The sequence below is a fragment of the Candoia aspera genome, chromosome 2, assembly GCF_035149785.1.
Source record: "Candoia aspera isolate rCanAsp1 chromosome 2, rCanAsp1.hap2, whole genome shotgun sequence".
NCBI lineage: Eukaryota > Metazoa > Chordata > Lepidosauria > Squamata > Boidae > Candoia > Candoia aspera.
In genome coordinates this window covers 245,739,040-245,752,952 of record NC_086154.1, presented here as the reverse complement: position 1 = coordinate 245,752,952, position 13,913 = coordinate 245,739,040, and the positions used below count along the sequence as shown (strand labels likewise).

The following is a 13,913-nucleotide window of genomic DNA, read 5'->3' as shown; positions in this document are numbered from 1 at the left end:
TTTTTGGTGTCAAAATGATGCTGTTTTTTTCCCCCTGAAGCATTTGCCTGAATGTAGTTTTACTTTATTTTATATTATATTATGCAAAGCATTTATTCTGTTTTTCATTATTCAGAAATGTTAAACAGATGGTATCTTGCAAGGCAAATGTAATTTCAATTCTTAAAAGGTTTGATTTGCATCGGAATTACTTTAACTGTGGCTTTTATTTTGCTATATTCTTTTTTAACTTTTGGTTTTATCGGCGTGAGATTTTTTTGTAGGCTACCCTAGAAATGTACCCCCCAGCCCACCCCTGCACTGAAAAAGTGGGCATGCATGTACATATACATAATAGAAGTGCTTTTAAAGTACTGTGGAAGCTTGGAAGGGACTGTTAAATTTACTGTTACTGTTAAAGTTTTGGGGTAGGAAACCAATTTGCAATGTGGTAGCCACATAAATTAAATGTGTGTGTACCTATCTATCTACCTAAGAATTTTTCAATATAGTAAAATTATACAATAGAAAGAAAGAAAGAAAGAAAGAAAAAGAGGGGAAATAAGTCAGGCAGCATATAAATTTGATAAATTTAATAAATGTAAAAATTTATTGATCGAGGGACGCAGTGGCGCTGCGGGTTAAACCGCTGAGCTGTTGATCGGAAGGTCGGCAGTTTGAAACCGCGCGGCAGGGTGAGCTCCCGTTGCTAGTCCCAGCTCCTGCTCACCTAGCAGTTTGAAAACATGCAAATGTGAGTAGATCAATAGGTACCGCTTTGGCGGGAAGGTAACAGCGTTCCGTGTAGTCATGCTGGCCACATGACCCGGAAGTATCCTATGGACAATGCCGGCTCTAACGGCTTAGAAACGGAGATGAGCACCGTCCCCTAGAGTCGGACACGACTGGACTTTATGTCAAGGGAAACCTTTACCTTACCTTTACCTAAAAATTTATTATTATTAAATTTTTAAAAACAGAGAAAACACACAATTATGCCTTGTGCCCTTCTTTCTATTAAGTAATTGTCATGTTAATTTTTCCCCATCCTTTTCATCCCTTCTTAATCCCCGGATCCCAAAACCATCAATTCAATCTTTTCTTCTTTCAACAAAAAGTCCATAACAGGTTTCCAGTCTTTCAAAAAGTTCTTTCTTGTTTTTTTCTTTCACCAAACTGGTCAGCTTTGCCATTTCTGCACGTTCAGTTAATTCTATAATCCAAACTTCCACTGTAGGTATTTCATTGCTTTCCCAACTTTTCGCATACGATAATCTGCCACATAAATTAAGTCCTGTTGATTTTAGTGTGAATATCAAGTGTTACAGAGGGTGATCATCATTGTTTGTAGACTTAGCTTAGAATTCAGGTTAATGTATACTAGATGTACCCAATCAAAACAGTGGAGTTCTTACCTGTGTACCTTTTATTTAGCTGGCACCACTCTATGAGTTGGTGAAGGAAGTACCGTGTGCCTCAGTCAAAAAACTGTACCTGAAACAAGCAATTGAAGACTATTTGAGTGAAAATGACCCCTGCAGGTGCAAACCATGTCAGAATGGTGGTCAGCCAGCTGCGGAAGGAACTCAGTGCATATGTTTCTGCAAACCATATACCTTTGGACCAGCTTGTGAGCTGGGAGCTCTTGTGCAAGACCAGCCAGGCAAGTAATTCTTCACTTTTAGAAGTCGGGTATTTAATGTAGGCTGCACGTTGTGTAACACTCAGTCTTCTCCACTCTTCCTTGCTGTAATTTGGAATATTTCTTCAGAGCTGCTACAGAAACAGTATGATTATGTTAAACACAGGAAAAGAGTTGTTCTCTGACTGTAGCCAAGATAAAGCCAGGCAGAGTAGTGATTGTGGGAATGTAGTTACTGCATCTTATGAGTTTTTAGATAAATTGCATTTACAAGAATGAATCTATATACAGGTAGTCCTCGTTTAGTGACTACCTCGTACAGTGACTATTCGCCGTTATGACGGTGACAAAAAAGTAACTTTCTGACCAATCCTTGCATTTATGACCTTCACAGGCCTGTACAGGTAGTCCTCACTTACTGACCATTTGTTCAGTGACCGTTCAAAATTGCAATGGCACTGAACGAGTGTTACTTATGACTGTTCCTCAAAGTTCTGGCTATTGCAGTGCCCCATGGTCACTTGATTGCCATTTATTTATTTATTTATTTATTTACTTTTCAAATTTTGTTACCACCCATCTCCCCCAAACCCTTCCTTGCTGTGCCATCCCCCCCCCCAGCCTTCCTGCACTCGTGCCCTGCTGTACCATCCAACTCTGGCCTTCCTGTGCTTGCACCATGCTGTGCCATCCCCCCTGGCCTTCCTGTGCTCACATGCAGCCTATGCTGGCCCTCCTAGAGTTTCCCCTGGCCTCCCCCAGCCTCATGCAGCACCCCCATGCTCCTTATTTGGGACTCCCCTGTCTGGAGGGCGGATGAAAGACCAGTGTTCGGTCATTTTCGTGAGGTTGATTTTGGCTATGCACCAGTTATGGTAAGAATTGTTCGACAGTGGAAGAGGCTGGTTTGTGAATTGAAGGGGTAAAGGAAAAAATAAAAGATATAAGCACTGGATACAGTGCAGTTTATTAACTCACAAGGAAGAACAGACTTTTTCTCCTCTTTCTTAAAATAGCACAGGGTCTGAATGTGATTTATTTACATTTCTCAGGTACTCAGAGCTAACTGAATCCCAATTGCAAAAGGAAGAAGCTTAGCAGAAAACAAAAGGAGTGAGTCATGAGTACATTTTTCAAAGCAAAAAAAAAAAAAAACAGGATTAGGATGCGTCCTCCTTCAGTAGTGGAGATGCTTGAAGGTGCTAGTAGATTCCAGGCATTGCTGCCTTGGTCACGAAAAGGTCAAGTCAAGTTCAGGCAAAAGAGAAAAAAAATGATGGGAAGCAAGGCATTTTAGGAAAAGAGAAAAAAGGAGGATTCATTGTAAAAATCCCTACACTGAGGATGCACAATCACTGGAGATATTTCAATGGAGAATGAATGGACTTGCATCAGGGATGCTGTATCTTATATCAGATATTGCAGTTCCTGCCCTGAACACATGGTTAAATTGGATGATTTTTAAGACCCCTTTCATGCTACAGTTTTACAGTGGGTGAACTTTCATCTTACAGGAGTCATTGATGGAGGCTGGAGCTGTTGGTCTTCTTGGAGCCCATGTACAGCAGGACGGAAGTCTAGGAGTCGGAGTTGTAATAATCCTTTCCCAAGTGGTGGTGGAAGATCTTGTGTTGGTGAAAGCCTTCAAAACCCTAAGTGTGAGGATGAAGAGTTGCAGTATTTTCGGTAGGAATACTATCGGATACCCAGTCTAAGATCAAGATATAAAAATATTTTTAATATTGATTTTTATTTTTAAAAATCCCTTCTCACCCCTGTGGGTGGTATGTGTCTTCCTCAACCTCGGGTCCTCTACCAGAGGCCTGGGAGTTTGAGGGTTCTGCATAGTATCTTAGCTGTTCCTAACATTGCACTCTTCTGGACAGAGAGCTCTGATGTTGTTCCTGGGATCTGTTGGAGCCCCTCTCCCAGCTTGGGGGTCACAGCCCCGAGTGCCCCTACCACTTGGCCTTCACTTTCCACATCCTTTCTAGTTCCTCCTTCAGGCCCTGGTACTTCTCCAGCTTCTCATACTCCTTCTTCCTGATGTTGCTGTCACTTGGCATGGAAGTCCCACAGGATCTTAGCCCCGTTATTCTCCACAACCTTCTGTGGAGGTACAGATGGATGGATGGATGGATGGATGGATAGAACCTGACTTTAAGAATTTCTATTTTCATGTGAGGTTCAAGAAGTTTGAAACACTTTGAAACACCCTTCCCCCAAAAGAAATCCCAAAAAGTGAGTTTCCTATAGTTCTGATTTTGGTAGATTTTTTTCTCTCCTCTCCAGATAATAATAGTTTTAATAAGTTTGATGTTGAATAGTCTTGTAGAATGACTCTTCAAAAAAGTGAAGCATTTGGAAATGAAAGGTGACAAATCTCTTGGACTTGGGGGAAAAGGTGTTCTTCAATGTTTTGCTTTATAGAACAATAGAGCCACACTGCTTTGATATCTCTGGAATTGTCAGGGAATCCTGCCCAGCACCACCTCCACTGGAAAATGGATATGTTCAGGTAGGTGAAATATAAAAGAACATTCTGTGTATTCTGTGTGCAGATACAGAGATATGGGTGTGCAGATACAGAGATATGACTTAGACTACACTCCTGTATCTATTTATTCAGAAGAACACCAGATGTGGTGTTCTTTGATGCATTGGCATGGCAACACTTTGACTTTCCAGTTAGCATGACTAGGAGTTCTGGCAGTTCAACATCTTTGGAAGGGCACTTGGGTAAGAAAGCTGGAATAGAAAGACCACAATCCCTTGACAAACTTCATTTCATCCAGTGAAGTATTTTCTCTCTCTTCCTCTTTTCCTGCCTCTTTTTGGAGGACGTGCAAGATGCTTTCGACTTCTTAGCTACTTCTGCCAAAGGTCCAGAGACTGTTTGACTATAGAGGGTCTTCTATGGTCTTATTAATGTTCTGCAGAAACTCAAGTGCTTAATTCCAGTTGCTACTGATACTTCAAAAATGCATAAACAAATGTTGTATTGTTTGACATACTCCGTAAGAATTATTTATGCATGTGAAGATTTCTTTGTTGGGGAGGGGGGTTCAGTTCAGTGATTCTCAAGGTTGTTGGTTTTCCCTAGGATACTGATTCATCTTATCCTGTGGGGAAAAGCATCCATTACGCTTGCAACACTGGATACATAATTGTGGGAAATCCAGTTGTTACCTGTGCTGGAGGCTTGAAATGGACCATTGGAGAAATCAGCTGTCAGAGTATGTATAAGAATAGCAGAGAACTGCTGGATCAGACCAAAAGTCTGTCTAGTCCTGTACCTGTTCCCACAATGGCCAAAGAGATAATTCTGGGATGACTCCAAATAGAATATAAATGCAATATGAAATATTGAAAGGATGAAAGTCAGGTAGAGGGGAAGAAAAAAATAGGGGAAAATTTAGAGAAAGGAAAAAACAGGGAAGGGGCAGATGTACAGTACATATACAAGAGAGTATATACATACTGTAATTTTATACAGCATACATACATCGCTTATATTATTTTCTGATTCAGTTTCAAGCTGCATCTGAAAAAGTTAAGGGCTACTGTCTTCAACAGGAAAATAGAAAACAGCAATTGAAAATATTTTTGTCTGTGCCTCCTCCTTTTTTCTTAGGAACGGCTTGTGTCTTACCAAGGTTTGAGGGAGGACTGAGTGGAAATCCAGTGAAACCTTCCTATCAGATTGGAGAGAAAATTCACCTGTCGTGCCCAAATGACATGCAGGTAGTAGGAGCGTCTCTTCTTCTATGTGAGCCTAGTCTGAAATGGTCTCCTGACCTTGCTAACATCCACTGCAGAAAGCAAGGTATGTTTCAGGTCCAAATAGGTAAAATAAAATTTCATCTGTCGGGCAGATGCTATCATCATCATCCATCATCATCATCTGTACCTCCTAAGTTAGTTTGCTACCTTCAGAGGTGGTAAAAACACAAAAGTCATTCTTAATCCAGTTGCTGGTCCAGCCAATTGTTATACATGAAATGAAGGGAATGTCCTCTTTTTGTCTCTGGTAGCAAAATGTCTTGGACCAGCCCTGATCCAAGCACTGCCTGTCCTAAGATATATTCAGTTTCAGTATCTACACTTTATATCATTGAAAACTGTGTACTGAGATCAATGAAGTTTAAATAATTTTTCTTTAAAGTCAAGTGCACGCTCCATTTTTGTTTGAGTGCAATAGCTATATTCCATTAAATGGTTGCTTTTAATGAGCCAATTTATTGTCTAAAATTTTTGTTTTAATCCCCATTTTCTTGCAATGACAGGAAGCTGAGTTTCAAAATGCTGCGAGGAGGCCTAAAAACTATATGGCAGCAATAATGCATTATAACATCCAGTTCTCAGTCCTGATGCTGACATTGCCTGAAAATTACCCACCTCCCATTTTCCCTGATGTGTTGATCACTTCCATAATGTGAGAGAAGAAATGTTATATTAAGTACTGGAATAGTTTTTGATCCATTTAGGATTAGGCTAAATGTAAGATTTAATTCAAAAGTGAAACTTGGGAGAGGGGAAGCTATAGACAATTTGGTCTCCAAGTTCTTTCCTTCACCCACTATTATTGGTCTGTAGTTAAATTTAGATAAAGGTTGCCACTTGCCATCCTTTTTGCTACTTTGTGAGGACCAAGTCAATAAGCACAGAATATTTAAAGTCTTGTTCTTCCCAGCAGAATATAAAATAATATGTATAAAACAACAGCGAGCCATAACATGCAAATATTAAAATTGGATGGGAATTGATGGACATTTTTCCCAGGCCTCACTGCAGTGCATGGCGGGTCATAATTTTTGTTGTAATCATGATAAAGGAGGAACAGTTTGAACCTTCCTATTACTGCAATGGCAATTGAACAATTGCATATACAGACCATTTGATGAAGTGATTCTAAGCACAGGACTTTGGTTGTTATGTAGTTGGGCTCTCATTAGTCACAAAACTGGCACCAGTTCTAAAAGATAAACCCTAATTTTGTCATTAAGGTATCGTATTCAAAACTGGTCCATGAATCCTCCCCCAGTGAAACTCCTGAGGCTGTGCTGGGGGAGTTTTCTTTGGCTTCCCTTTCTCTTCTAGTGACACCATGTTTCTTCTTGCACTTCAGTTGCCCCTACAGCTACCCATCCAACAGTGATCCAGTGCCAACCATGGGAGAGAGTTCATGAGACACAGTGTGTGTGTAAGTTGCCAAATGAATGTAGGTGAGTGGAGTAGGTTTCCCATTTCTGTTAAATGTCGACATGTGTGAGTCCTGGACAGATTAGAGTGGTGTTTTTCAACCTGGGCAACTTGTGTGGACTTCAACTCCCAGAATTCACTCAGTTTAAGTCCACACATCTTAAAGTTGCCCAGGTTGAGAAACAGTGGATTAGAGAGCTTCGGAGAAATAATCTTTGGGCTTCATTTGCAAAAAATGCTACTTTTTTTCCTAAGGTTAGTAAGAGAAGGCTCATTGTCTAGTGATCTGAGGTATAATCTCTAATATTATCCCCTTGATCCTAGTATGGTTGATAAAGAGCTTGTTTGAGATTTTGGGAATATGTCTCTTACATTAAACCTCTCATGGGAAAACTCCAGCTCACTAGTAAAATGTGGCCCAAGGAACATTAAGCAGGCATCTTCTTTCCTCATTCCCTTCCTTCAAATATAGAAGAAGGTAGGAATCACTGTGGTTTCTTTCTCTGTGTGGAAAAAAACCAAAACCAAAACCAGAAATGATCATAGTTCTGCTTCTTTCCTTGTCTCCAGAGAGGTTTCAAATAACTACTTTAAGCATGGACATAAGATCTTTTCACACATACACAGCAAGGCACAGAATAATTTGGAAATAAAGTTCCAGTCATAGTGGTGTCAGCACCCAGCCAACCTCAAAAAAGTTAACCAGGTTTGGCCTCTATTAATACTTGTATAGAACTGTAGACAAGACTAAGAAGTTGAAAAACCATTTTAGAAGAAAGCAGAAGTTGCTAAGAAAACGGTATGGACATACCTGTGTAGTCACCAAACATTCAGCTTGATTTGAGGGAATTAGTTCTATTTACCCTCCCTCTACTACCAAAACAGTGAATGTGAAGAGCTTATGGGAGAGGTGGGGTTTTAGGAAAAGTAGGGCTTCACCCACTGTCATCATCTGGATCCAGGATATATTCTGGAAGGCAATCCTCCCCTTAGACCACAGACAGCTTCCAGCCCGAGGCTGCATTAAGCCCTGCCCTTGAATTCCACCATAAAGCTGGAAAATGTATGGAGATTGAGGACATCATGCTAGTCAATCAATGTGTGCACCTACTTTAAAGACAATTAACATGATTAAACCCCACATGTGTAATTATTTCCTCTTCTGATATATTAAGAATTACAATTTGACAGCAGAGTTTGGAAGCTGCGCTCAAAGTTTTCAAGGACTACATGCAACCTGGGTGACTCAGATAGGGTTTTCCTGCTGTTAAGAGTCATAAGAGCATTGTGGGTGATTTTTCTGGAGTTATTTTTTTTTTCCTTTCCAGCTCTTCCCTGGATGTCTGTGCTATTGACCCAAAAACTCAGAGAACTATATGGCTAACCATCTGCAAGCTACATGCCCTCGAATGTGGGGATAGGCACTACACTTTAGTGGGTGAGAGAAACTGCAGAGCCCGTAGCATATCAGAGAGAAATTGTGGATCCTGTCAGTTGTGGGAGAACTGTAATGGTAAGAGATTTTCCTTACCTCCTGGCTAAAAGACTGTAAATTTGGAGCAGTGGCAGGCAGTGCTTCCCACCTGGAGTCAGGGGGGAACTACTGGCCTCCTAGATTTCATGCAGGATGACCCTAGAGGGACTTTTTGTCCCTGCAGATTTTCTCAGGAGAATGTTCATGTTTCCTATTGTGCCCTTCAAAACCATGCAGAGGGAAAATTAAGGGTTATTATCAAGGCAAAGTGCAGAGGAAGGAATTAGAGGGAAGCTATAGCTTATAGCTTATAATATAATAATATTATATTATATATAATATATAACATAATATAATATAATACAATTATAAATATAAATATTACATAAATTGTAAATTTGTAAATTATAAATTATAAATATAAATATTATATAAATTGTAAATTATGAAAATTATAAATTATAAATATAATTATAAATTATAAATATAAGATATAGTCTGCCAAGAAAACATCGTGAAAGTGGCGTCCCCCCAAAGGGCCAGACATGACGCAATGCTTGCACAGGGGACCTTTTGCCTTTCACCATAGCTTATGACAGCCAGTTTGGTGTAGGTACCAGGCTAGAAACCAGGAGACCATGTGTTGTAGTCCCACCTTAGGCACGAAGCCAGCTGTTTGACCTTGGGCCAGCCCCTCTCGCTCAGCCCTAGGAAGCAGGCAATGGCAAACCACTTCTGAAATCTTGTCAAGAAAACTGCAGGAACTAGTCCAGGCAGTTGCCAGGAGTCAACACAGAGTTGAAGTCACATGCACACGCACACACAAATAGTTTACTGACCTGTTGCACCTATTGCTGCTACTTGTTCTGTCCTGGAAGCAAGGGTATCTGCAGGGTGTCATCGGAAACATCAAGATGGTAGCTACAGCAGTGGGATCAAACATCTGCCTGTATTTTATGAGTGTTGCGTATGTATACACATGATGCACATAAAAAATGGGCAGAGCTTTGATCACACCATCATGGCCACCATCTTGACTTTTTCTGACCATACCCTGTGGTTACCCTTGCCTGGAAGAATACAGTTGGTGAAAGCTCCCAATACATGTTCTGAGCCTTAAACATGTTAAATTGGTCTCTCACTTAATCAATTGGTTTGGTTGATTTATTTGTTACAGATCTGATTTTTTTATTTCATTGCATTAACCCGCTACTTTGCAACTGTTGTTTAGCATCCACCAACAAATGCACATGCAGAGAAGCTGGACAATGCAGAGAAGCTGGAACAAGCATTTGTGTCAGCGTGAACAGAAGTCCTGATCAACAGACCATGACTGAATGCGAGGCTGGCATCCTCAGATGCAAGGGAGAGAATGTCAGTGTTATTAGCATAAGACCTTGTGTTACACAACAAAGTTTCCAATAATTAATGACATCAGTAATAGAATTGAGTGTACAATGTGATGAACAATGAAGGGGCAAAAAAATGGAGACAAGGGTTCTATTGAAATTTGCAAAATATCTATATGTTAGATGATACATGAAGAGAAGGGTTTGCAAAGACTTTATTGGTGTATATTCTCTTTTCAAATAAAAGTCAAAAAAAAAATATCAGGCTACCCAATTGTATATGAATTTTATCCATATTGCAGGAGTCTCCCCAAATTTAGGGCAGCCCACTAGGAAAAAGTGCTCAACTTTTGCTGACCAAGAACCACTTTTGGCTTATCAGTGACAGATTAGAGGTCACACTCCAAAAAATAATAGCTGAGAACAAGACCTCAAAATTAAATTAGTTTTAATTTGTTTGCAACAGCTTACCTCCCAGAGTTGTGCGTGCTCCATCACTGGAGGTCTTCAAGAAAAGATTGGACAACCATTTGTCCAAGATGGTATGAGGACTCCTGCCTTGGGCAGGGGATTGGACTAGAAGACATCCAAAGTCCCTTCCTACCCTTTGATTCTATAATCCAGTGATTCTATGAAATCTCATTAATGTAATTACTTTTGGTTATACAGTATATTTAATAATTTCCACTTTTGTCACTTTAAAAATGATAATTCTGAACAATGTTTGGAGGTCTCTGGAGGCCACATGCAGTCCTGGGAATTCAAGTTGAGTACTTCTGCACTAAGGGACCAAGGAAACTCCCGTTTTGGCAAGCTAGCAGTAACTGTAACGATAAGCATTTGGCAGGCTAACAGTTATGTTTGGTGATCTGCATTCTGCCTAGCAGATGGTTAGTTCTGGAGACCTGCCATAACCCACATCTATTTCACCTTGTCTTACTAAAGTAAACAGACAGATGGTATGGTGGTAGACTTCTTTAACAATCCTGAAGTATTCAAAGACCCTGTTGATATTTCATACCAATAAATGATGTTTTAAAAATTGTGGCAGTGTGATTCCTATTCACAACCCTTACTTTGATTGATCTTTATCAGGTTCAAAAATTTCAGCAAGTTTTTCAAACATAAAACTCAGTAGTGACACAATAACAGCAATTAGTGTACAGAATAGGGGCACGGAATCAGCAGTCCATGGGCCAAATGAAGCAACCATTTGTACGCTGCCCAGAATCGCCTCTGGTGAGATGGGCAGCTATATAAATTGGATTAATAAATAAATTGGATTAATACATAAATTGGATTAATACATAAATAAACCAGCCCTCCAGAGAAGCCTCCCTCCTGCAGCACTTAGACTTGAATGAACCCAATGATGGAAGCCAATGGAGGGTTGTGTGAGATCTAATGGCAGATAGTAGAATGATGCAGGCAGCCTTCTACCCATGCGCTATAGTCTCTCTCTTACTCCTACCCTTCAAAAATCAGGCTAAAAAGACCTCTCATGGCTTAAATTCAGGGGAGATGAAACTTTGAGAAGTCAGAGCTGTAACTTATCCTCCTGAACTTGAGGGCCACAGGTAGCCTTCTAGTGACCCAAGGATGTACCAGAAGAGTTAGGGCTACTTTACCCAACCCATTTGTTTTGCTTTGGAAAGGTGAGGATAGAGATGAGAATAGAAGGCCTCTCTCTGAGAGACAAATTGCTCCCTTTCTACTCTTAACCCCACTCCCTCCCCCAAAGCAGAAACAGCTTTAAATCATGCCACTAAACTTTGATGGCAAAAATGACAAACTTGTGGAGGAAAGTGTCAACCCATCTCTGATGCAGAGAATAACCTGAGCTCTCTTTTTGGTATAAAAGCTCTCTTTTTGGTATAAAACCTTCATCTGTGTTCTCAGATGATAGAAACATGTTCTCCTGGAACATGAGAGTTTTGACACTACTGAACATACAGGATAGGGCTGTGTATGGTCTTTCTTCTCCCTATGTTTGCACACCCTTTCTCCCACATTCATCCCATGCTTTCCTTGACTTTTTTCTGAAAAAGAACTGGGTAGAGCATACCATCACAAATTTGAGTCAGTGGGAGACAGGAGGAAGAGCCGCAGACTAGACAACCAGCATGTAAAGGATTCCTCAGCCCATAGAAGGAAAGGGGGCATGGGAAGCATTTCAGAAGGGACCCTCCCCAGTTTTCTGAGAAGTAAAAGTAAAGGAGGGGAGAAATACTTTCAGACTTGCAAGATTCTCTTGAAGTCCACACATCTTAAAGCTGCCAAGGTTGAGAAACACTGGTCTAACCAATAGGAAGCACATTATGTAGAGATGGTAAGCACCAATTCTCTCTGCTAACCATCTCTACATCAATTGCCACTAGTGGTCAGTGGGTTTATAGATACAGAAATATGCTGCATTTAGAACTGAATTCCGCCAACCCTTTCTTCATTCAGATGATCAGGTGAGATTCCATTCCCCATGGCCCAGCAGTTGTCTGTCACATCTGCAAAGCTCCAACTCCTTCTGTTCTATATTGCACACTCATCCATTCAGCCATCTTAGCTTTCCCATGACTGCTCCTGATATTCTGATCACCCTCGCCAATCACATCCCCTCTGTTTGAAAGCCCAGATGATGAGAGGTGGGATTTTATATACTAAAATCAGATGACCATTTGATATTAATTGGGCAGGTAAGGAAAGGGACTTTGTTATTTGGGGATTGGATGGGGCCAGGAGGAGAGTTGAGTTCAGCTGAATATAATCTAAAATAGAATGGAATACTTGGAACACTTGCACCTGAAATCACCACATTTTGGTTTGTGTCCAAAACAAAACAACCTTGTTTTGGTTTCCAAATGAACCAAATCACCCAAAATGTTTGTTTTGTACATGAAACACTTGGGCTGGCTATTCCATGCTCAAAATGATTTATACCAATACTGTTTTGCACTTCCTGTTTAGTAACAAAAAATGCAGAGCTCACTCTACCTTTAGATCATCACCTTCACTTGAATAATGCATACCCTTGATTTCATTTTCATTTTCTACATGTTGAATTTACTGGATCTATATGGGTGTTATATTCCATCAGTGAACTGACTAGCTCACTCTCAAAAACACATGATGCACGCTTCCACCAATCCTTATGCGATTTCTCTCCCAAATAATTTTTCTCCTAGCTGTTTTTATGACAGTTTTTTAAAGCAAATATAGCTTCTATGTACAATAGGGTACAATATAAACCAAGGTAGCAGTACTATCAATTTTATTTCTGGAATGCTGCCACACTATTCTTTTAAGGAAAGGAAATTAAGGCAGGGAAGCTTTTTTGTAGCCTTATAAAACAGATCGAAAGTGACTAGTAGAGATTAAGATCTGGTTCACTGGAAATTGGTTTGTGAAATTAGCTAGAGACAGAGTTGCTCAGCAATACAGATGGGAGGAAGAGATCAAGGGACTGGTGGTTGTGAAAAAGTTGTTTTCAAAAGGGATATAAGTGTACAGAACCAAGGGGACAGTGATTCAAATCTGTATATGTCTGCAGAGAGAAAAATGGATTTAACAAATGCATATAGATGATGGGAACTGAATTTTGAAACTGTGCTCACTTGGACTTTTTATTTCTCCCTTCTCCCTTCTCTTGAAGTTATGAGATATATACCTTGTCTATACATGATAAGAATAGTAAATATGACACTGTTTGTTATGTACCTACTCCAAATAGGAAAACTATCACCACAGAGCCTCACACAGCATGGCTTCTAGCATAAATTTTCCCTTGGCCTATGTTGTCTTCTCCATATCTTCTTGTATCGTTGTTTATTCATTTAGTCACTTCCGACTCTTTGTGACTTCATGGACCAGCCCACGCCAGAGCTTCCTGTCGGTCGTCAACACCCCCAGCTCCCCCAGGGACGAGTCCGTCACCTCTAGAATATCATCCATCCACCTTGCCCTTGGTCGGCCCCTCTTCCTTTTGCCCTCCACTCTCCCTAGCATCAGCATCTTCTCCAGGGTGTCCTGTTTTCTCATGATGTGGCCACAGTATTTCAGTTTTGCCTTTAATATCATGCCCTCAAGTGAGCAGTCTGGCTTTATTTCCTGGAGGATGGACTGGTTTGATCTTCTTGCAGTCCAAGGCACTCTCAGAATTTTCCTCCAACACCACAGTTCAAAAGCATCGATCTTCCTTCTCTCAGCCTTCTTTATGGTCCAGCTCTCGCAGCCATATGTTACTAATATGTTACTATCTTCTTGTAGACTTACC

The 13,913-nt window shown here is 40.4% G+C and overlaps 1 protein-coding gene across 1 annotated transcript in view; it reads left to right on the top strand.

Moving 5' to 3' along the window:
• C7 (complement C7) overlaps nt 1–10,690 on the top strand; it is a 33,497-nt gene extending 22,807 nt beyond the window's left edge. Inside the window, exons 11-18 of the mRNA XM_063295714.1 lie at nt 1,414–1,642; nt 3,136–3,307; nt 4,052–4,139; nt 4,725–4,857; nt 5,256–5,447; nt 6,750–6,846; nt 8,152–8,336; nt 9,529–10,690. Of these exons, the coding sequence (XP_063151784.1) occupies nt 1,414–1,642; nt 3,136–3,307; nt 4,052–4,139; nt 4,725–4,857; nt 5,256–5,447; nt 6,750–6,846; nt 8,152–8,336; nt 9,529–9,722 (1,290 nt within the window). The 3' untranslated portion in view covers nt 9,723–10,690. The remainder of the gene's footprint in view (nt 1–1,413; nt 1,643–3,135; nt 3,308–4,051; nt 4,140–4,724; nt 4,858–5,255; nt 5,448–6,749; nt 6,847–8,151; nt 8,337–9,528) is intronic.
• The last annotated feature ends 3,223 nt before the right edge of the window (nt 10,691–13,913 follow it).